Source organism: Palaemon carinicauda, chromosome 12 (assembly GCF_036898095.1).
Source record: "Palaemon carinicauda isolate YSFRI2023 chromosome 12, ASM3689809v2, whole genome shotgun sequence".
Taxonomy (NCBI): domain Eukaryota; kingdom Metazoa; phylum Arthropoda; class Malacostraca; order Decapoda; family Palaemonidae; genus Palaemon; species Palaemon carinicauda.
Window position 1 is genome coordinate 12,832,494 of NC_090736.1, and position 23,402 is coordinate 12,855,895.

The window sequence follows — 23,402 nt, forward strand, 5'->3', positions numbered from 1 at the left end:
TTTGGGGCTTTGAAGAATGTATCACTGGGGATATTGCGGTTGACATATCCACTATGCCCTTCACCACAGGAGACACTGGCACTGGGGACATCAGTGGAAAGGTAGCCTTAGCTACCAGTTCCTTCAACAAGTTCATAGAGTCTACTTAAAAGTCCTAGGAAGGCACAGCACTCTTTTAGGTCAAGCTCATGGTCAGTGGTCTGCATGAAAACGGGAGAAGAGTCTCCAACTTCCGAAGGGTTGTAACATACACGGAAACTCCACACACAATCAGAACCTGAAAAGCCTGCTGATGTAGCTCCAGGAGTTCCTTGCTCCTGACGCATACTCCCCAGAGACCAAGCACAGGAGTAACGTTAGCAGATACACGCAATGAGAGATCATAAGAGGAGAAAGACTTCTTAGGTGTCTTCCGAGGCATTACCAAGAGAGACCCAGGAGAAGGCTTAGCTATCTTTCTTCCCTTCAAGGCATACATTTGCCACTGCACTTGGAACACAGGGATAATTGCAAACAGTCATAGGGCCTATTAGAACCACAGAGTAGGGATCTACAGCAAATTTAGCCATAAACTGGTTGCAACATCCAACCTTTCTCTGATATGCACAAATTTCTTGCTTCTAATTCACAATCACAAGCACCAGCCAGCATTCACTTCATGTAAGATAAAGTAAAATGGAAAACTTTGGTAAGGGCGCAACAGTATGTCCATACTCATTGAGACCGAAAACAAAAGTGACATGCTTCCAACAGGTGGAGAGGCGGGGCTTCTAACTCGCACTTACCACTTGTCATTAACTACCTCGTTACCGAATTCAACGGGTGTTCCAGCTCCGCTGAAGGCTTATTCCCTATTTCAAAGATTTTATATGAATAGGAACAAATTAATGGCAATGTTTAAACTGCAAAAGGAATAAGGTAAATTAAGACATTGAAATTCCAACGAGGAACTAGACTCTGTAAGGCGCAGTGAGCATTCAGAACCACAATGATTAAACAAAGTACTGGTCATAACTATGAATATGGTTAATCTTCCTACCATGGCGGTATCTATCAGGATGACTAAGCATCATAGGGAAGGCCAGGAATCCCATAGCTTTGATTTTAGCCTAATAACTACAAAGTAATATTCATTGAAATAATATCTATTCCCTTTCCCAAACATCATTTCTGTTTTCCAATCAGAACTGGAGTCCTTTTAATAACCCTTCTATTGTATTAGATCGCCTTCTAGCGGGGAAGGAAACTAATAAAGAGGCACATCTCTAAAGATACAATGTGCCCCCTTTTTTTATTCTTTTTTTATTTTAGCAAGTTATCACTACATCTATCCAATAAAATATAAGTTTTACACATGTTTAACCATACACATAAGGATAGCAAGACAACATTGGCTACTCAAAATAAAATATATTACAACACAGTATACAAATGAGCTTGATGATATGAACATACTTAACTCTTACCATTTATCAGCACTGAGAAAGTACTTCTTTAGCTTTCCTCTCCATTTATTTATACACCAGCTTATATGCTCTACATTCCACTGATTTTCAGATAGAGCATCCTTTATGTGAAATGGACCTTGCTTTGTGCGTTGTAGTTCCCTAACATGTGCACAGCTTCCAACCACTGTAAAAGGAGTTTTGTACTTGAATAAAACAATTTTCAGAATACATAGGTAAATAAATGTGATACACTGCTACTTGTCTGCCCAAAAAGTGTAATATTAAAAACTTTAAAGCACAAAAAGCAACAGACTCAAATGCCTTAAACTTCTTGATATTTAAACGTATGGTATTATGAATTGGATTTTATTATAAGATTTAGATTAAAGACCAGGCACTAGGACTAGTCTTCCCTGAGAAATAAGGCCATTGTAGAGACAGAAGCTTCACCTCATAGTCATTGGCCAGATGAATTCTAGGACACATTGGCAAGTGATTTGAAGTTACAAATCCTTTACCTGCAAATTAATCTCATTCCTCTCAGTACCCCTCCTATCGTAAACAAGTCAGTAAATTTTCGTACACTGTGCCCTACTTGAACATCTATTTTTTTTTACTTAATAATATTTTGTTCTATAATTATATTTTTTCCATTTAATGCTAAAACACCATTCGTTATGATGGTTATAATTTCAAATGTTTTTGTGGACAATATCTATTTTTTTTATTTAATAATTGTTTTGTATAAAGCTACATGATAGTCATAATTTCTTAGGTGTTTATTTGAAAGATAAGGCCAGGTAATGTATTGCCTTATTATAATAGAAAAAGATACACCGTACATTCAATCGTTTGAGTTTTCTGTGCAAAGCTGAATCATGGTTATGATTTCTTCTGTGTTTTTTTAAGAAGGAAAAATCTTTTGTTGGTATTATAACCCTTCTTTTGGAAGATAATGCCAGGTAATATATGGTACTTATTATAGAAACAGATATACCGTAGCTATATTGAAAGATATGAATGCTATAAGTCACAAACACCTAGATTGGTGTCTAGATTAGCATTCATGGCTTACCTATAGGGGGTCCTCTAAAACACCAGCTGTTTACAAATGATAGAGGATTAACTTGAAGCTTACTCGGATTGTCTTTTGGTCGATAAGGTCGATTTTTCATTAACATTCAAGATTTCAGTGGCCTTATTTCTCTTGGTTGACTATACTGAAGTTATTTGGCGAAAGGGGTTGAAATGGTTAAAGGAATCAGATATTGTACTATAAACTAACCTTTCAATAGTTACTCGGTTAATATTGTCATAATGCATCAACAATTACTTTACTAACATTCGTACCATTTTTATGATCACTTATGGCAATGGACTTTATAGCCGTGTAGTGGAATTCAAGTTTGGCTTTATTTCTATGCTAAGTAAAAAAATTATATTCCCCTGGGTTTTGGGGTTGTCACTGTTCATTCTTTTATACACCCTACTTTATTGTTGCAATTTTAATGATGCATCACATAATATTAATAATAGAATTAAGTTACAGTCTGCCTCTAGCACCAATAGTGGTAAAATGTGTTTCCTTGACTGACTAATAGTCCCACCACTCTAAAACTAAGGTTTGGGTGAATTCAAGCCGGGGATATTCCCTCACATGATGTTGCCAAGTTTCAAGCATACACTAAATGGGTGCGTCACCTGAGGTGCCAAATATGAATGTGTGTTGTACGTCTCACGAATTTACCACAGCTTTCTCCTCCTTCTCTTGCCTCTTGATTCAGTAAAATTATAAATTACTATACAAATAATAAAGTTTGTGCCTCAATTACCATAGTACATACTGGTGTTGTAAGGCATGGAACACTGTATGTGTGTTTGCGTGAATACCAAATAGTTGTAACTTACATGAAGTGAGATATCAATTATAGCATGGACATCAGAAAAAATTTTCATATCTCTCTCTCTCTCTCTCACTGGTTATATCCTTTACATTACATTGCAGGTATCTTATTTCTTTTTTAATGAAGGCTTATTCCTCTTCTCTCACTGTGGGAAATTACCATGAATCCTCCTCATCAGAAATGAAAAGGATAATGAAAGAATCAATAAAATCATTAAATGCTGCATGTTTATGCATCATCTGCTTAACTTTGTTTCATGTGCATGACAGCTTATCTCCAGTTTTCTACTATAATATTCTCTATAGCTTCATGAATAAGTGGCTTTATATCGGCATTCTAGAATGCATTTCTAATTAAGACACTTCCTTTAAGCTAAGCTCATACCAGTTAATTGGATTATATGGATAAATCTACGACTGCTGTGTAAGGTCGTCTTATCGATGATCTGAGTCTTACCAGCAGTGGTGACGTAGCGAGTCCCAAGTTCCATGAGTTCCCCTTTCGGGATACTCCCAGGTGCTGTTACACACTTCTACTTCAGCCATTCTCTTATTGTTAGTTTATTCTTCGTACTAGTTGGTGGTTTATGTATTTTTCTTGAGTGATAAGATGCCTTATCCATGACAATAATTGAAGAAGGAGAAATGTTGGGTTACAGTTGTGCCTGAAATTATTTCTCGAATGTCTCAGCATTCATTTGATTATGGTAATTGCTAAAATTTTTTTTCTTGGAATATCATGGCAGCTTTGGGAACCAATCCATTTTTGGTTCCAGTGTGCAGAATAATCCAACTTGTACCTTTTCCTTTTGATACTTGTATGCCCTCTGCCTTTCTTGAGGTACTGTCTACCCAGCACTTAGAAACCGTATAGCTCTGATTTATCCAAGTTTCTTCTAAATAGACAATGGTCTTGTAATAACTTGTGAATAGCTTAATTTTTTTCGAAACCTTTACCTCACAGTTGACGAGTTCCATAAAAAATCTCTGTCTACCAATACTTGTGTACCAAAATCCCATTTTCTATCTTCAGAACTTTTCTTAGTTTCATGGCCACAAGGGTAAGAAAGGGTACTCTTCATTTCTGAATGGAGTTTTTAAAGAGTGGGGATTTCTTATCTTTCATAGAAATTTAAAACTGTTATATGCAGTACACTTTCATTGGAGTTATCCAAAAATTCAGCAGGTGTTGCACACTGCCATTTCTTGGCAATGCTGTAAAATAGAGTATGTAGGCCACATTTCTTTATTGTTGTACAAGCGCCTCGTACATTACAAGTTTACTTTCCCTTCATATGCTAAAATATTTAAGTTTATATTGTACAACCTATTTATAATGTCTTTGGCCTAAATCAGAGAATTGGCAAAATGTTATTTTTATTAATAAAATAAATTTTTGAATATACTTACCCGGTGATTATATAAGCTGCAGCTCTGCTGCCCGACAGAAAAACTCTACGTTCAAAATACGCCAGCGATCGCTATGCAGGTAGGGGGTGTACATCAACAGCGCCATCTGTCGAGCAGGTACTCAGTACTCAATGTAAACACAGAACCAATTTTCTCCTCGGTCCACTGGGTCTCTATTGGGGAGGAAGGGAGGGTCCTTTAATATATAATCACCGGGTAAGTATATTCAAAAATTTATTTTATTAATAAAAATAACATTTTTCAATATTAAACTTAGCCGGTGATTATATAAGCTGATTCACACCCAGGGGGGTGGGTAGAGACCAGCATTACTTGTTTACATTATTATGAGCTAAGTATTTTGTATTTCATTTTAGCAGTTATTCAAAATAACAAACATAAAATAAATAAGTACCTGGTAAGGAAGTCGACTTGAACAATTACTCTGCCTTTTTAAGTACGTCTTCCTTACGGAGCCTCGCGATCCTCTTAGGATGCTGAGTGACCCCTAGGATCTGAAGTATCAAGGGTTGCAACCCATACAACAGGACCTCATCAAAACCTCTAATCTAGGCGCTTCTCAAGAAATGACTTTGACCACCCGCCAAATCAAGTAGGATGCGAAAGGCTTCTTAGCCTTCCGGACAACCCAAAAACAATAATAAAACATTTCAAGAGAAAGATTAAAAAGGTTATGGAATTAGGGAATTGTAGTGGTTGAGCCCTCACCCACTACTGCACTCGTTGCTACGAATGGTCCCAGAGTGTAGCAGTTCTCGTAAAGAGACTGGACATTCTTAAGATAAAAAGACGCGAACACTGACTTGCTTTTCCAATAGGTTGCGTCGATTATACTTTGCAGAGATCTATTTTGTTTAAAGGCCACGGAAGTTGCGACAGCTCTACTTCGTGTGTCCTTACCTTCAGCAAAGCTTGGTCTTCCTCATTCAGATGGGAATGAGCTTCTCGTATAACAGTCTGATAAAATAGGATAAAGCATTCTTTGACATAGGCAAAGATGGTTTCTTAACTGAACACCATAAAGCTTCAGACGGGCCTCGTAAAGGTTTGGTTCATTTTAAATAGAACTTATGAGCTCTTACAGGACATAAGACTCTTTCTAGTTCATTTCCAACCATACGATAAGTTTGGAATATCGAACGATATTGGCCAAGGCCGAGAAGGTAGCTCGTTTTTGGCTAGAAAACCAAGTTGTAGAACATGTAACCGTTTCGGGTGAGAATCCGATGTTCTTGCTGAAGGCATGAATCTCACTGACTCTTTTAGCTGTGGCTAAGCATACCAGGAAAAGAGTCTTTAAGGTAAGATCTTTCAGGGAGGCTGATTGTAGCGTTTCGAACCTGTCTGACATGAGGAATCTTAGTACCACGTCTAAATTCCAACCAGGTGTAACCAAACGACGCTCCTTCGTGGTCTCAAAAGACTTAAGGAGGTCCTGTAGATCTTTATGTTGGAAAGATCTAAGCCTCTGTGACGGAAGACTGATGCCAACATGCTTCTATAACCCTTGATAGTGGGAGCTGAAAGAGATCGTTCTTTCCTCAGATATAAGAGGAAGTCAGCTATTTGAGTTACAGGGGTACTGGTCGAGGATACGGATACTGACTTGCACCAGTTTCGGAAGATTTCCCACTTCGATTGGTAGACTCTAAGGGTGGATGTTCTCCTTGCTCTAGCAATCGCTCTGGCTGCCTCCTTCGAAAAATCTCTAGCTCTCGAGTTCCTTTCGATAGTCTGAAGGCAGTCAGACGAAGAGCGTGGAGGCCTTGGTGTACCTTCTTTACGCGTGGCTGACGTAGAAGATCCACCCTTAGGGGAAGTGTTCTGGGAACGTCTACTAGCCATCGAAGTACCTCGGTGAACCATTCTCTCGCGGGCCAGAGGGAAGCAACTAGCGTCAACCTTGTCCCTTCGTGAGAGGCGAACTTCTGCAGTACCTTGTTGACAATCTTGAACGGAGGGAATGCATATAGATCTAGATGTGACCAATCTAGTAGAAAGGCATCTATATGAACTGCTGCTGGGTCCGGGATTGGTGAGCAAAATATTGGGAGCCTCTTGGTCATCGAGGTTGCGAAGAGATCTATGGTTGGCTGGCCCCAGGTGGCCCAAAGTCTCTTGCATACATCCTTGTGGAGGGTCCATTCTGTTGGAATTATTTGTCCCTTCCGACTGAGACAATCTGCCATGACATTCAAGTTGCCTTGGATGAACCTCGTTACTAGTGATATGTCTAGACCTTTTGACCAGGTGAGGAGGTCCCTTGCTATCTCGTACAACGTCAGAGAGTAGGTCCCTCCTTACTTGGAGATGTACGCCAAAGCCGTGGTGTTGTCCGAGTTCACCTCCACCACTTTGCCTTGAAGGAGAGACCTGAAGCTTTTCCAGGTCAGACGTACTGCCAGAAGCTCCTTGCAGTTGAAATGCATTGTCCTTTGACTCGAGTTCCATAATCCCGAGCATTCCCGACCGTCTAATGTCGCACCCCAGCCTACGTCCGATGCGTCCGAGAAGAGAACGTGGTTGGGAGTCTGAACAGTTAGGGGAAGACCCTCTCTAAGGTTGATATAGTCCTTTCACCAAGTCAGACAAGACTTTATCTTTCCGGAAACCGGGATCGAGACCGCTTCTAGCGTCTTGTCCTTTTTCCAGTGAAAAGCTAGATGGTATTGAAGAGGACGGAGGTGTAGTCTTCCTAGTGACACAAATTGATCCACGGATGACAGTGTCCCTACCAGACTCATTCACAGCCTGACTGAGCAGCGTTCCTTCTTCAGCATCTTCTGGATGGATAGCAGGGCTGGGGGCTGATCGTTTTGTTCAGCAACGTCCTCATCAGAGGGTTCCTCATCCGAAACTGATGAGGAAACGGCAACGGAGTGGGCAACGTCTGACTCGCTGAATCCGGTCGCATTGGTGTATGCGTGACGGAGCCGGACGCAATACCATGGAACTGCTGCACAGTCTGTGAACTGTCAACAACCATGGGTGCGCGAGGAAGTACAGCGTCAACCCGAAACTGTCTACACCGTCTGGGTTGTGCAGTCAACACCCTACCGGGTTGCTGAGGTTGACGCACTGCGTCACAACAAGTCACCTCTGCTGGTTGTTGAACGTCCTGAACGTCAACAACCACCTCCGAGCGTCGCTTAACGTCAACGTGCGACTGGCAACCCACACTGGGTCGCATCGGTGGAGGAACCACCTCAACTGGCAGACGCGAGTAGGTTACCTCAGCGTCAACAGGGCGCACAACCGACCGGTTGGAAGGTTGTTGGCCAGAAGGAGGAACCACCTCAACTGGCAGACGCGAGTAGGTTATCTCAGCGTCAACAGGGCGCACAACCGACCGGTTGGAAGGTTGTTGGCCAGAAGGAGGAACCACCTCAACTGGCAGACGCGAGTAGGTTACCTCAGTGTCAACAGGGCGCACAACCGACCGGTTGGAAGGTTGTTGGCCAGAAGGTTCTTCTCCGCATTTAAGTCCTCTATCAAGGACGCAAGCTTGGACTGCATGGCTTGCAGCAAAGCCCATTTAGGGTCTACGGGAGCAGGTGTGGCAACAGACGGGGTTAGCGACTGAGGCGGAACCGTTTACCATCCCTGAAAGCCTTGTTATGTGTGACATAATAGTACAGCAAAACTTCAAAGGCTTGACAAAAGCTGAGAAGTTGACCTGTAAACAACTTGAAGCGTCTCCTGGCTAAGCGCCAGGGCGAGTCTACCAGAATTGAGAAGTCTATCTGGGCAGAGGCATGAACTCCCAAGCCGAGAACTTCTCTCGTGTCATATCAGACTCTCGCTCTATAAGCCAGTTTAAAAGAAGGGAAATCAAAGGCTGTATCCCTAAAAAATCCTCCTGGTGCAAAAACCAGTCGCCTAGCCAACGTAACGCTCTCTAGGAGAGCGAGAGAGCACTAGCTTAAAAACAACGGCTTCGAAGTAGCTAGGCCTAGTGTAAGTTCTGACGTTTAGGCGAACGAGGAGCAGCAGTTACAAGATCCGGACGAAGATCCTTAAAAAAATCATCATGATTTAATTAAAGTCCATAGGAGGCTAAGCAGCTTAAGGCTCCTCTCCATCTGACAGAGTCCTCAAGGGAATATCAGTAGGAGGGAGAACAGCAACTTCCTCATCCACAGGAACCTTGTCCGATAAAAGCTAGGTTACCTCAGTGAGTCTCTCACTGGTGCATAAGTAGCAGACCAGAAGGCAACGTCATGTAACTGCTTGACAGTCTGTGAACTGTCAACAACTGAACTGTCAACCACAACAGGTGTGTGAGGACGTACAGTGTCCACTCGAGACTGCTTTGACTGTCTAGACTGAGCAGTCAAAACAACTCTAGAATGCGGAAGTTGACGCACCGCGTCAAAACAAAACAACTTAGACTGTTGTTGTACCTCGCGAACGTCAACGAAAGATTCCGTGCGTCGCTGAACGTCAACATGCGGCTGGCAGGGTACACTGGAACGCATGGGTGGCGGGACTCTCTTGGAGTGCGGGAGAAGGTCGCCTCAGCGTCTACAGGACGCACAACCGTGGTTGGTTGTAGGCTAGAGGTTGGTGCAGTGTCAACCTTCTCCGCATGAAAGTCCTGCATCAATGACGTTAACCGAGACTGCATGGTCTGCAGCAAAGACCACTAGGGTCTACAGGAGCAGGTGCGGCAACAGACGGTGTGACTGCCTGATGCGGTACCGCTTTGCCTCTCTTAGGAGGTGAGCAGTCGTCGGAAGACTGCAGCGAGTCCGAACTGACCCAGTGGCTACAACTGGGCCGTTGGACTTGCGCGGAAAGGACCGACTTGCGCTTAATAAGCCGCGAGACCTTGGTCCATGGTTTCTTACGAGAAACCTCTTCCGCAGACGAGGAATAAATGGGCTCTCTCGTCTTAGAGTGGGTGGGGCGATCTTGGGTAGATACGCCCGAAACCACAGAGGGAAAACGTCTGTTCGTTGATCAAGGCCTCTCGAACCCATAAGTCCTTCGACATTACTTCTCCCCTGGGCTTGGGAGCTTGCAAGAGGTCCCGGACTAGGTGAACGACAGGCACGAACAGACGAACCCTCGGACGCAACACTGTAACACTTTGCGCATATCACTTTATCGATTTTCTGTTTTTGCACTTATTTCACTGAAATCGAAACTTTTACTGATTTCTACCTGAAACACGCAATTCTACCCTTCATTAAAAGGTAGTAATTGCGAAATCAGTCGTATAATGCAAGCTCATTAATACCAGCAAAAAACAGAAAACATATTTTAAGATAAAAAAATCAGTGGCTGGGAAAGAGACTAAACACTAGTTCATATAACTACGTTTTCAATCTCTCACCGCACATAGCCTGGGGACGAGAATAAAAAACTAAAAAACGTTTTATCCTTCCTCCCCGTACAGCGACTAGGGACGTGAGTAACTCGAGAAAAACGTTACCCGCTTGAACGGAACGTTTTCTCTCCTCTCTCTCCCTCCATCTCTATCTCTCTCTCTCTCTTTCTCTCTTGATTTCGCACCTAAGAGAAGAGCCCAATTATATATCGTCAAAAAAACATGTTATTTGACTAAAGGAAAAAACTGAAAGGTTTTCCAAATAAAAAGTTCCTTTAATTTAAAATTTAAAACATTTAAGCTAAGAAAGAATGAACAAAACGTCAGAATCGATTTACTCTTACTGCAAAGTGAAACCGTGATACACTCTCTCTCTATCGTAACGATAGAGCGCATGTTGAACGTCCTGAACGTCAACAACTGCGTAGTCTAAAAAACTAAACGTTAGTTCATCTTTGAAAACAGTACGAAGACTATCAAAGAAATTCTTTCATAAAACATTAAATTTTAAAAAGTTTTAAATTCTTTAAAGGCTAAATACGATATAACGGGCTCAACGTTGATTAACTTCAGTTCCAAGTAAGACCGCCTACTATCAGGAAAGGTCGCATATAAACAAAACATAAAAATTTATTTTTATATGTTTATAATAAATGGAAAGTTAATCGAAGAGGCCTAATAAAGGCGGAGAGATATAAAATATATAGATCTATAACGTGTTAAGCAAAATTACTAAAAACCTAAACACACTTCCGTCTAAGGGAAGGGTCGGCCATTTAAAAGTGAAAGAGAGTCCATACTCTCCTTGTCACCATAATTAAATCTATCCAAAATGAGTTCAAGTTTTGAGATGAAGATAAAACACCTGCATAGCGAAAGCTCAAAACTAGAAATGTGTACTTCACCAAAATATGTGAAAACCAATCCAGTAAGCAATAGCGAATTTAGTAGGTCTTGCCGGTGGCACGACAGAGAGAAAATTGATTCTGTGTTTACATTGAGTACTGAGTACCTGCTCGACAGATGGCGCTGTTGATGTACACCCCCTACCTGCATAGCGATCGCTGGCGTATTTTGAACGTAGAGTTTTTCTGTCGGGCAGCAGAGCTGCAGCTTATATAATCACCGGCTAAGTTTAATATTGAAAAAACCTCTCTTAGAAAAGAAGGTAACTGTGTACAAGGGTAAATCCCCAGCACTTTCTCCATCTAAACCTTGGTTTTAGAGTGGTCGGACTATAGTATCTGAGAATAGTAGCCCATGATGTTTTTAAAATCTTTCCTTGATAATATCTTATCAGCATAGTTTTGGCCTCTTTTCAGTGCCAGCAGAGATAGGTTTATGTATAAAACTTCTTTGTCACACAGCTTCAAGAAAGGGAATGAAATTAAAGATAGAAGATAACAGTTTTATGACATACAATATGCCAAATAAAGTCAGCCCTCCTTATTCGGCGGGCGGGGTGTGTGTGTGTGTGTGTGTTTTAGATAGGAGACCCCCACTGCACTACATTGCTTTCATATTGTTTCTACCACAGTATTGTAGATCATTTTATTTTTGAAAGGTAATTGTACATTATTAATACAGCTTCAGTACAAGGTAAGATGACTCATGACACTAAAGTTAGAGCACCACTGGTTTTCCTCAGCGAGCTCCAGACAGCTGTAAGGGGTCCTCAAGACATCCTGGCCCCGAGCACCCTTGCCCCTAGCCAAGGCCGAGTGTGAGGCAGCATGCTTTGGAGACTCAGATTCCCCCAACGAATACGACCGTTCTGTCCGAAGCCTGAGCCAGGCACATAAGTGGGGGTTGACGAAGGCCTGGCCAGGCAAATGGCAATGGGAGGAGATCTCCTGGTATGAGCTTTGGCAAACAGGTGTACCCAGTACAGTACTTCTCTTCCTAGGGGAGCGAGACCATCTGCCCAACACTCTTTAACAAATCAAAGAGCGCATGCCCTTGAGAACGGTATCAAATGGTACCATCCTTTCTATCAAATCCTCAGACCATACATTGATAGAAGGAGGAGCAGGTGTCTTGAGTCCTGGAAACAAAGGAGATGGATGTTGCCGAAGCTACTTCATCAACCTTGAAACAGATAGTGTTCGGAGCCGTATACTTTAGTTCTGGCTGGCTACAAGGGTAGCCAGGGCACCAGGTCCTGGCCCCGGCAATGGCCCTAGGGGGCTGTGACAAGGTGCCGGAAACCACTTGGGTGCCGTCCATCCCCTCAAGAGATTGCTGGTATCACGGGGAGCCCTTTCTCTATGACTACAGCTGGCCTTCCTGGACTTCTTTGCTCCCATCCTCTTCTTCATCTGAGAAGAAGTGTTGGAATCAGAGTCGGAGATTGACTAATGTGCACGCTTCTTCCTCTTCCTAGCAATCACTCCTGGCTCAGTAAGTAGAGTGATTGAAGTCTGAGTGACCGTCAACGACGATGCTCCCCAAAAGGGAGAAACCACATAGGTTACTTCAACAGGAGCCACAACACAGGGGAACACTGACACAGTTGGAGGAGATGGCACACTCACAAGGCCCTGTGACTGCAACGAGCAGGGCTGGTGGTATAAGCAACTGGTGTAAGGGTTGGGGCAACAGGAACAAGGGATAGGGGTAACAGTACACATTTCACCTTTAAGTTTCTTACCTTTTCCTTTGCCCTTATCTTTCAAGGCCACAGGGGCTACGGGTCCTGAATCCAAACCACACCCTTCCCCAATGGCATTACTGGGGAAATTTTCGACACGAAATTTACAGGGGGTACCGGGGAAAAGGTAGCCTTAGCCACCAACTCCCTCACAAATGTCATGGAGGGCCCACCTGAAAGACCAAAGGAAGACCAAGCCTTCCCATGGTCAAATTCCTAGTCAGCAGCCTGCACAATTAAAGTAGAGGAGTCTCCAGCCTTCAAAGGGAAACGACGAACACCAGGGGTTCCCCACCCTTAATCAAAACGAGAAAACTAACCTGATGTAGATCAGAGTCCTCTTGACACTTGCAGTGTACTCCCTGGAGACCAACCCAGGGGCATATGCAAGGACGCAACAGCAGCAGCGGCTCCCCCTGAGGAGACAAAAATGGCAAAAGACTACCCTGAAGTCTTCTTAGGCATTGGCCAGTCCATCTCTACAGAACGCTTTGCATGCTTTCTTCCCTTCAAGGAATACACCTGCCAATGCACCGGAGGCTATGAATTACATTTAGGACATGGGAGGGATGATCCACAGCCGGTTTGGCCATAAACCAGCTCCAGCAACGTCCTTTCCCCTGGCAAACACTTTCTTGCTTACAATCCATTATAATTGATCATTCACTTCCTGAAAGTTTAAATTCAAGGTAGCCGTCTGAATATCTGTCTTGGACAGCGATCAAACCGAACGCAAGTTATACCAGACTGGAGAGGGGGAGGGGTTCCTTGCCCTAATCCCTACCTAGTTGGATAACTGCTCATTATCCAACTTGTAATGACTAATTAAAGGACTCAGATTTGTATGTCATGTAGGAACAAAAGTAAATATTGTAGAATAGCTACTTAGTAAGTTTATTTAAAATATGGCTTTTAGTTTTAGTGGTTGGAAATAAATTTACAGAATCAATTCATTGAATTTTTCTTCTCAGTGTTTCTAAATCTTCCTTTAATTCTAGTTTGAATAAACTGGCTTATAAAATGACAAATTCGAAGATAATTTGTATTTTTCCTAACCATACAAACCTTAGCTATTTACAAAGGGTATTACTTTTAGCGCAGCTGAAATGACGAGCCAATAGTTTTTAACGAGGGTTAATTACCCCCGCGCTAGTTAGCGGGGGGTGGGGAAGGGTAGCTTGCTACCCCTCCCCCCTCCACACACCGGTGACTTGCTTCACTTCACTTAGAGGTAGGACTTGACTTGGGGGTCAGGGATGGCGGGCACATGTGTGTAAATAGCTAAGGTTTGTATGGTTAGGAAAAATACAAATTATCTTCGAATTTGTCATTTGTACCGTAACCGAAATACAAACCACGCTATTTACAAAGGGTGACTTACCCCTTAGGAAGGGTGGAAAGTCCCCAGCCTTACTGACTTCGGCTTGCCCGGGGGCTCGATCCCTCAGTGAGCAGCACTAGAGAGAGGGAGCCCCTGTACCTTACAGGTTCCTAGCATCGCTAGGAACGAGTGGCCTACATAAGTAGTGTGAGGAGGAGAGTGTGACTCGTCCTATGAAGTTGACCTTGAGACCTTCAGATAGGAATTCTAGGATAGGACGTTCCCAATACCACCTCGTCAGGGTATGGGAGACGCAACAGTATTAAGCTTAATACTAGGAGCACAAAGAAGCATGGGTTACCTGCAGAGGTCGAGGTCAGCTATGCGAGGACCAGGATGCTGCTTCCCCAAGAGAGGGGAGAATGAAGAAAGAAGTAAGGGTCAGACATACTCTTTCATTCACACAGACTAAGACCGGGTAACAACGCCCTCAACCTACTGCTACTTGTCCAAAAAGGAGCCTGAGGTTAGACCAGCTGTTGTGCAGCCACCACAGGGCCGATAGAGAACGTATCGAGGCTCCTGTGGGTCACGTCTTGCAGGTAGTGGGCTGTGAAGGTCGTTTGACGCTTCCAGACCCCAGCTTGAAGTACCTGCGTCACAGAGAAGTTTCTCTTGAAGGCCAGGGATGTAGCAATACCCCTGACATCGTGGGCCCGAGGGCGACGTGACGGAGGAGGGTCAGGATTCAGGGCATGGTGGATAACCCTTCGAATCCAAGCAGAGATGGTGTTCCTGGTGACCCTCCTCTTTGTCCTGCCTGTGCTCACAAACAAAGCTCGCACATGAGGACGGACTGCAGCCGTTCTCTTCAAGTAGTACCTCAGACACCTCACTGGGCATAGTAGCAGCTGGTCTGGGTCGTTTGTTACAGAACGGAGACTCGCGATCCTGAAAGAGTCGAACCGAGGATCCGGCACTCCAGGATTCTGAGCCTTGGCCACAAACTCAGGGATGAACCTGAACGTTACCTCCCCCCATCCCCTTGAATGGGCGATGTCGTACGAGAGACCATGAAGTTCACTAACTCGCTTGGCCGAGGCCAAAGCGAGTAGGAAAGCCGTCTTCCAAGACAGGTGGCGATCGGAGGCCTGGCGTAATGGCTCGAAGGGAGGTCTCTTGAGAGACCTGAGGACTCGAACCACGTTCCAAGGAGGGGGTCTCACTTCCGACTGGGGGCAGGTAAGCTCATAGCTACGTATGAGTAGAGAGTTCTAGCGATGAAGAAATATCCACGCCCTTCAATCTGAAGGCCAAGCTTAAGGCTGAGCGATAGCCTTTCACTGCCGAGACAGAAAGGCCCATTTCTTCTCGCAGATACACAAGGAAGTCCGCTATTGCTGAAATAGTGGCATCGAGTGGAGAGATACCCCTTCCACGACACCAACCACAAAAGACTCTCCACTTCGCTAGGTAGACTCCCTCAGAGGACCTTCGCAGGTGCCGAGACATTCTCTCCGCAACCTGTTGCGAAAAGCCTCTCTCCGCGAGGAGACGCTGGATAGTCTCCAGGCGTGAAGCCGAAGCGAGGCTACGGCCCTGTGAGGGACACCGGAGTGGGGTTGTCTGAGAAGCTCATGTCGTGGAGGAAGCTCCCTTGGGAGTTCCGTCAGGAGTTGCAGAAGGTCCGGAAACCATTCCGCGTGATGACATATTGAATTGAATTGAATATGGGATTTAGGCATTAAGCCAAGCACTGGGGCATCAAAGGCCATTCAGCGCTATATAACAAAAATCATTCAATCATATCTGTACACTCACACCATTTAGTATCATTTTAACCTTTAATACAAATCGTAACACTTTCATACAATAAAATCTAGATGTGAAATAAATAGCGATTAAAAGGGTAAAATAAATAAATAAATTAATAAAATCAATTATAGCTCGTAATATAACCCAATACTTTGTATAAATTTTCTCAAGTTCAGGGTATTACAGTTTTCCCCCAGTATATCTCTTAACGGTTTGTCCTGGAGTAAATGTGTCCTCCTCTGGAGATTAAAAACAGGACAATCGACTAAAATATGTTCAACATCCATTGTCACTTGACAGGTATTACAAAGAGGGGCCTGTCTCCCTTCCCCACTCTTCATTAAATAATTGTGCGTTGCATGTGTATGGCCAATACGCAGCCTAGTTAAAATAATTGTATCCCTTCTACTTGTAGAATTACAACATGACCATTTATCCACCAATGGGTGGATTTGTTTCAATTTTGTATTGGTGGTCAGTTCAGACCATCGAGCTTGCCACTTATTTTTACAGTAAAGATGAATCTCACTTTTAAGATCTTTGTAAGGAATACTCAAGGGGGATGGATTACTTAGCCCTGAAGCTTCCTTTGCTGCCTTATCAACTTGTTCATTCCCATCCACCCCAACATGGGCAGGGACCCAACAGAAGTGAACACTGATACTCTTCCTAGATTGCAGAAGTACTAACCAGTCCTGCACCTCTTGTACTAGATGATGGCCTGGCATAATTTGTTTTAATGAGAGTAAAACACTATTGGAATCCGTAAAAATTGTATAAAAACTATTTTGGTTGCCATTTTTAAAAATATGTTGGACTGCGAGAATTATTGCGTACAACTCAGCAGTAAAAATTGAACAAGAGGATGGGAGTTTCCTTCTAATAACAATATCCCCCACCACAGCTGCACTTCCAACTCCTGCAGCCGATTTGGAGCCATCTGTAAAAACATGTTTCCCATGATGTTGAGCAGCATGATTTAAAAACTCACTTTTCATTACCCTACTAGGTAAGGTATTTTTCCCTCCTGCCGTAAAACATACTTTAACAGGTGGATTACACCAAGGAGGAGACTTGGGATATCCTACCTCTGCTATCTGTGCTGTTAACAAGCCTACTTCTCTAGCATCATTTTTCAGCTGTACTTCCAAAGGCTTAGGCACTCTAGATCTGTTAGGAGCCCGATCTAAAGGCGCCCTAACATATTTACAGTTAGGATTGTTTCTCACAGCAAGGGACCTAGCTAAAAACCTCAAACTCAACTCCTCTCTGCGAATGGAAAGGGGAGGTATGCCAGAATCAACATAGAGACTGTCAATGGGAGATGTTCTGTAAGCACCTGTGCAGATGCGAAGCCCAGCATTGTGAACAATATCAAGTTTTCCAAGTAAAGTCTTTGTAGCTGACCCATATATTTGGCATGCATAGTCTAACTTGCTCAGACACAAAGATGTATAAATTCTAAGCAAAGTTGTTCTATCAGCACCCCAATCAAAATGCGATATCACTTTCAGAATGTTCAGTGACTTCTTAACCCTGATAGATAGGTCATTTATATGGGGACCAAATGTCATTTTCTTGTCGAAAATGACTCCAAGAAACTTGACACTATCCTCATATGGCAAAATACAATCATTTAAGAAAAGGGTGGGGATCTCTTCCCTTTTACGAGTACGAGTAAAGCGAATGGCTTTGGTCTTCTGAGGAGAAAACATGAATCCGCGAGAATTTGCCCATGCGGAAGCAGCATTTATTGCAATTTGAAGATTTTGGCATGCTTGTAGTGCAGATGATCCACTACAATAAATTGCAAAGTCATCGACAAATAGTGATCCTTGTATGCCAGGAGGTATGTGACTAATGAGACTATTAATAGCAACAGCAAACAAGGTCACACTCAATACGCTGCCTTGGGGGACACCTTCTTCTTGCATGTAGGATGAAGATAGTTCTGACCCTACTCTCACTTTAATGGAGCGGTTTGATAAAAATTCTTCAATAAAAGAGAACATATGTCCTCCTATACCCCACGAGGCCAATTGCTTTAAAATACCACCCCTCCAGGTGGTGTCATATGCCTTTTCAAGGTCAAAAAAGGCACCCACCACCTGGTTTTGGTTAGAAAAAGCATTTGAAATTTCCCTTGATAACATCAGCAAAGGGTCTAGAGTACTTCGGTTCTTCCTAAAACCAAACTGTCTGTTAGATAAAAGATTTTTTGATTCTAGATACCACACAAGTCTGTTGTTGATCATTCTCTCAAATAGTTTGCATATGCAACTGGTCAAGGATATGGGCCTATAACTAGATGGCAGTTCTGGGTCTTTACCAGACTCGTGGCCTGGAATTACAATTGAAGTATGCCAGGAATCAGGAGATGTATGGGAAGCCCATAGACCATTAAAGGTTTCTAATAAAAATTCCTTGGTATCCACTGGAAGATGTGATATCATTTCATACCGGATGCCATCCTCACCTGGGGCAGTTAAAGAAGAGCTGGAGATAGCATTTTGCATCTCCTCCATACTAAAAGGCAGGTTAAAAGCTTCAGTATTTGAAGAAGCAGGAGGAACAACAGATGTTGATGCTCTAATTTGTTGAAATGCTGGGGAATAGTTGTCAGCACTTGATACATGAGCAAAGTGCTTAGCAAGAACCTCTGCTACATCTTTGGGGTCAGATATATATCTATTATTTTCCCTTAATATTGGTAGAGGCTTAGGGACGAATTTACCTTGAAGTTTTCTAATCTTGTCCCATATTTCCTTTGAAGGAGTTTTGGTATTAATATTAGATATATATTTCTTCCAAGATGCTCTCTTTGCTTTTTTAAAAATTCTTTTTTGTTTGGCACAGGCTCTGAGATATGCTATTCTATCTGCTAAATAGTTTGTCCTCAAGTATCTTCTGAAGCAAGTTCGGGTCACTTTTCTTGCGTTGGCACATTCTTTACTCCACCAAGGAACTACAGAGCGATGAGGTAAACCGCATGTTTTAGGTATAAACTTGCTAGCATTATCATCAATAATATTTTCAAGATGTTGATAGGCATGCACTGGAGATGTAAATTCATCATATTCTTTATCAGTGTGTGAACAGTTTTCATAAGCTGCCCAGTCTGCCTCATCTATCTTCCATTTTGGTGGACACTGAGAAGGAAGATTATGGACATAATTTAACATTATTGGCCAATGGTCACTGCCATGTAGGTGTTCATTTACTGACCAAAGGTAGTCCAATCGAATGGATGAGGAACAGATTGACAAATCAATGGCTGATGTAGAGTTGTGGAATACATCATACCTAGTTGGAGAACCATCATTCATTAGTATTACATCATTGTTGTCGATTAATTCTTCAACAAGATTACCCCATCTATCGCACACATTTCCACCCCATAAAGTATGCTTTGCATTAAAATCACCCATTAAAATAAAAGGGGCAGGAAGCTGATTGATCAAGTCTTGGAGGTCAGAAAGTCTAAGCCTTCTTGGATTACCAGCATGATCTAAGAGGAAAAGTTCTAAGGATGGTTCAATATATAGCGAGCATAAAGTAATTTTTTTCCCGATATGAGTTCTAACTGCACATGCCTGTAGTGGTGTATTGAGTGGGATTGTTTCAAATTTTACAGATTTGTGAATAATAAAACCTGTACCACCTTGAGCTCTTGCAGCTTGCAAAGGAGGGGATCTACAAAGATGATAATTGAGTCCAGGATTAAATGGTTTGTCACCGATCTTGGTTTCCTGTAGGCAAATTACCTTCGTGTCCGAGTCCCTGGTTAAAGTTTTTATTTGCTCAATGCTAGTACTTAGACCTCTGCAATTCCACTGGATGATAGACATTATCTTTTGTTATTATTTTTCTTTGTCTCATTTGTCTTTTGGGACTTTTCAGATGAAGCCATGTAAGGCCTGGAGATGGAAGGCTTTACTAGGCCACCACTCTTCTTTTCTTTCTTTCTAGAATCTTTACAAGAGTCAACCTTAGGATCATGAGCAGTAGGGCACTTACCTGACTTAGATGAAGGTGAGGATGATGGGGACCTTTTCCTCTTTGGAAGATCTTGTTTTCCAATCTCCATCAAATCAGGTAGAGATTCTGCCTGAGACAATACATTTAAGGTGGTGGAAGCCACATTGGCTTCCTTGGAGGATTGTGCTAGAACTTCAACAGTTCGAGCACTTAACCCAGAAGGCTGGGCTACTACCTCTAGGGGAGATGCTCCTATCGGTGACAATACTTTTGGTGTGTTGGACACCATATTGACCTCTTTGGAGGTTTGTGCTCTGGCTTTTATAGCCTGAGCACTTGACCCAGATGGCTGGGCTACTACCACTAAGGGAGATGCACCTGACGGGCCAGGTGCTGCCACTGGTCCCCCTGTGGTAGTAAGGGGTAGTGGATTATAATCTTTTGTTGGCATCTTAACCGCGCGAGCAAAATTAAGTTGCCGATTGAGTAAATGCTTTGCATAACCTACACTTATATGTTCAGCATTTGCTTTCAAGATTGCAGCTTCTTCATTCTTGTATTCTCTACATCTTTTATCATTTGGTTTATGATTATCTTTACAGTTTGCACAGGTTGTATCTCTGTTGCATTGGCCATGTTCTAACAAAGAACAGTTAATACAGATCTTCGTATTATTGCAGTACCGGGAAGGGTGACCGTACTTGAAACAATTGAAGCATTGTAAAGGCCTAGGTTTATATTCTCGAACACGTACTCTTTCATTCTCAATAATTATATGATCTGGTATAACAGGGGTTTCAAATGTTAAAACTACCATGCTTGTTTGAGGGATCTTACTTACTTTCCAAACATTAGCAGGGCACATGTCCAGAATTTCTGGTTCTGAGAATTCATATAGATCTTTATCAAAAACTACTCCTTTACCATAGCTGAAGCTCATATGTGGTTTAATATCCTTAATAGGATCAATTTCTGCAATCTTCATGCCACAAAGCATGTGAGCTTGAGTATCTGATTTTGCATTAATCAAAACAGATTGCTTACCGTATCTACTAATATCCTTACTTTTAATTAATCCAACTTTTTTTTGTATAAATTTACTAATCTTATAATAGTTATAATTTTCTATCTTTCCAGATGCAATTATCCATGTTGGGGGCTTGGGGGTTCTTACTTCTGGAAGTCTATGCTCTATTTCTTTTTCCATCCATTCTTCTGGTTTATATACCTCTAGGTGTCTTGGTGCTTTATCACATAAAGCCCCAGAAATCAAACAATTGTCAATTTTTATGCTATCTAAATTTTTATTTGCTTCTAAAGCAATCTCAAAACTTGAAAATGATACCCAAGCTTCCCAAAAGCCTTTACTACCATTAAGCTCCATTAAAATTTCTTTGATTGCTCCAAATCTACAGAAGGCTTCATGAATTATGTCATAGCTACAACCAATTGGTATGTTTTTTAAATGGAGAATTTTCAGATTTTTTGTTGGATCTGGTAATGAGCCAGAACCAGAGAGTAAAGTATTACGGTTATTACAAGCATCATTTTCCACCAGTGCCGATAAATTGTCTTTAACAACACTGGTCAAAGAAGTATTGTTGGAGGAATCCTTTTTATTGCCGAGGTTGTCAACAGAGCTTTCCCTATTTAAACAAGCATAAGTCGTCAACGGTGTCTGGGGTTCGCCATTTGATCCAGGGGTACGGGGAATATTAAGTTTACTCATTAATTATTTTTTCAGGGGGAGGGAAGGGGTCATAATAACAATGAAAAAAAAACAATGGAAAAAAATATAGTTTAAGGGAGAGAAAAAATTAAGACTGTCTGAAATTCCAAAGAAGACACCGTTAGCCTTTCCTGGAATTAATTTCTCCACCAATGACACCTGTGAAAGCTGCTTACCAAATGTCCACTCCCTACCCTACCACAAAGGGATGGTACCACTATGATTAGAGTGGCTCAAGTGTATGCCAAACCCGCTTGATGGGACTGAGAGCATTTCATGAATACAATCATCCCCACTCTAATCATAGTGGCAGGCAAACCGGACAGAATGCCGAGAGTCCTATCTCTATAAAATCGCCAACCCCTGGAATCCGAAGGCCAAATTTCCTAAGAGATAGTTCCGCGTGCCAGTATGGGAATACTGACACTCCTAGGTGTCCAAACATTTTCGGGTAGTTGGCAAGACCACCACAGCTCCCACAATTGATTTTGAAATAAAAACCGATCATGGATACAATGTCCCCTCTAAAAAACCTGGACAGTGAAATGGGTAAAAGAGTTTTGACAGCAAGGTTGGAGACAGCTGATAATTATGAAGGAGGAATAAGCAATAAGAGGTAATAGAAAAAGAATGAGAGAAATTTAGAGTCAAACTGAGGAAAAGAAATTCCCCAGTTCGAGAGCCCTCTTGCCCGTCACAAGCCTTCAGCACGGGAATGATATGCCGTGCTGAAGCCCAATGACTTCATCAAGGCATTCTCTCGTTAAGAGGGCGCGTGATGACATAGCGGAGCTACTAGAGTCATGGAACAGTTGACCGATAGTCTGGTCCTGTTGAGCACCCTTCTCATCAGACAGAATGGTGGGAAGGAGTACACGTCGATGTTGTCCCACCGTTGCTGGAAAGCATCTTGCCAGAGTGCCTTGGGGTCCGGGACTGGTGAGCAGTACAGGGGCAGCTTGAAGTTCAAGGCTGTCGCGAACAAGTCCACCGTCGGGGAACCCCACAAAGTCAGGACTTTGTTGGCTATCTGAGGATCCAAAGACCACTCGGTACTCACTATCTGCGAAGCCCTGCTCAGACTGTCGGCGAGCACATTCCTCTTGCCAGGAATGAAGCGAGCTGATAGTGTTATCGAGTGGGTTTCGGTCCACCTCAGAGTCTCTACTGCAAGATGGGATAGCTGTTCCAAAAAAGTGCCTCCCTGCTTGTTGATATAAGCCACTACCGTGGTGTTGTCGCTCATCACCACCACGGAGTGACCCGCCAGGAACCGTTGGAACTGTTGAAGGGCCAGAAAGCCGGCCTTCAATTCTAGCAGGTTGATGTGTAGGCACTTTTCTGATTCTGACCAAAGGCCTGAGGCCCTCTGGTTCAGAACGTGCGCCCCCCACCCTTCTTTTGACGCGTCCGAAAACAGAGTCAATTCCGGGGGGAGGACGAGAAGACTCACTCCCTTCCGCAGGTTCTCGTCGGCCAGCCACCACCGCAAGTCCGTCTGTTCCAGAGACCCCATTGGGATCAGAATGTCCGGGGAATCGGATCCTTGATTCCAACGGGACTTGAGCCGCCATTGAAGGGATCTCATCCTGAGGCGGCTGTTTGGAACCAGACGGGCCAGGGAGGATAGGTGGCCTAAGAGACGCAACCACAATTGGGCGGGGAGTTCTTTTCGCCTGAGGAAAGGTTCCGCCACCCTCCTCAGCCTTGCTATCCGGTCGTCTGATGGAAAGGCTTTGTGGAGATTGGTGTCTATTAGCATGCCTAGATAAACCAGTCGTTGGGACGGCTGCAG

At 43.0% G+C, this 23,402-nt stretch overlaps 1 protein-coding gene across 4 annotated transcripts in view; it reads right to left on the reverse strand.

The window, feature by feature from the left end:
• LOC137650517 (pseudouridylate synthase TRUB1-like) overlaps positions 1-23,402 on the reverse strand; it is a 104,026-nt gene that overhangs the window by 12,248 nt on the left and 68,376 nt on the right. For 3 of the 4 annotated variants that reach the window (XM_068383742.1, XM_068383743.1, XM_068383741.1), the window contains exon 7: positions 1,467-1,632. In XM_068383742.1, the coding sequence (XP_068239843.1) occupies positions 1,467-1,632 (166 nt within the window). Of the gene's footprint in view, positions 1-1,396; positions 1,633-23,402 lie in introns of those variants that run through there. The other variant, XM_068383744.1, reaches the window with a different exon arrangement.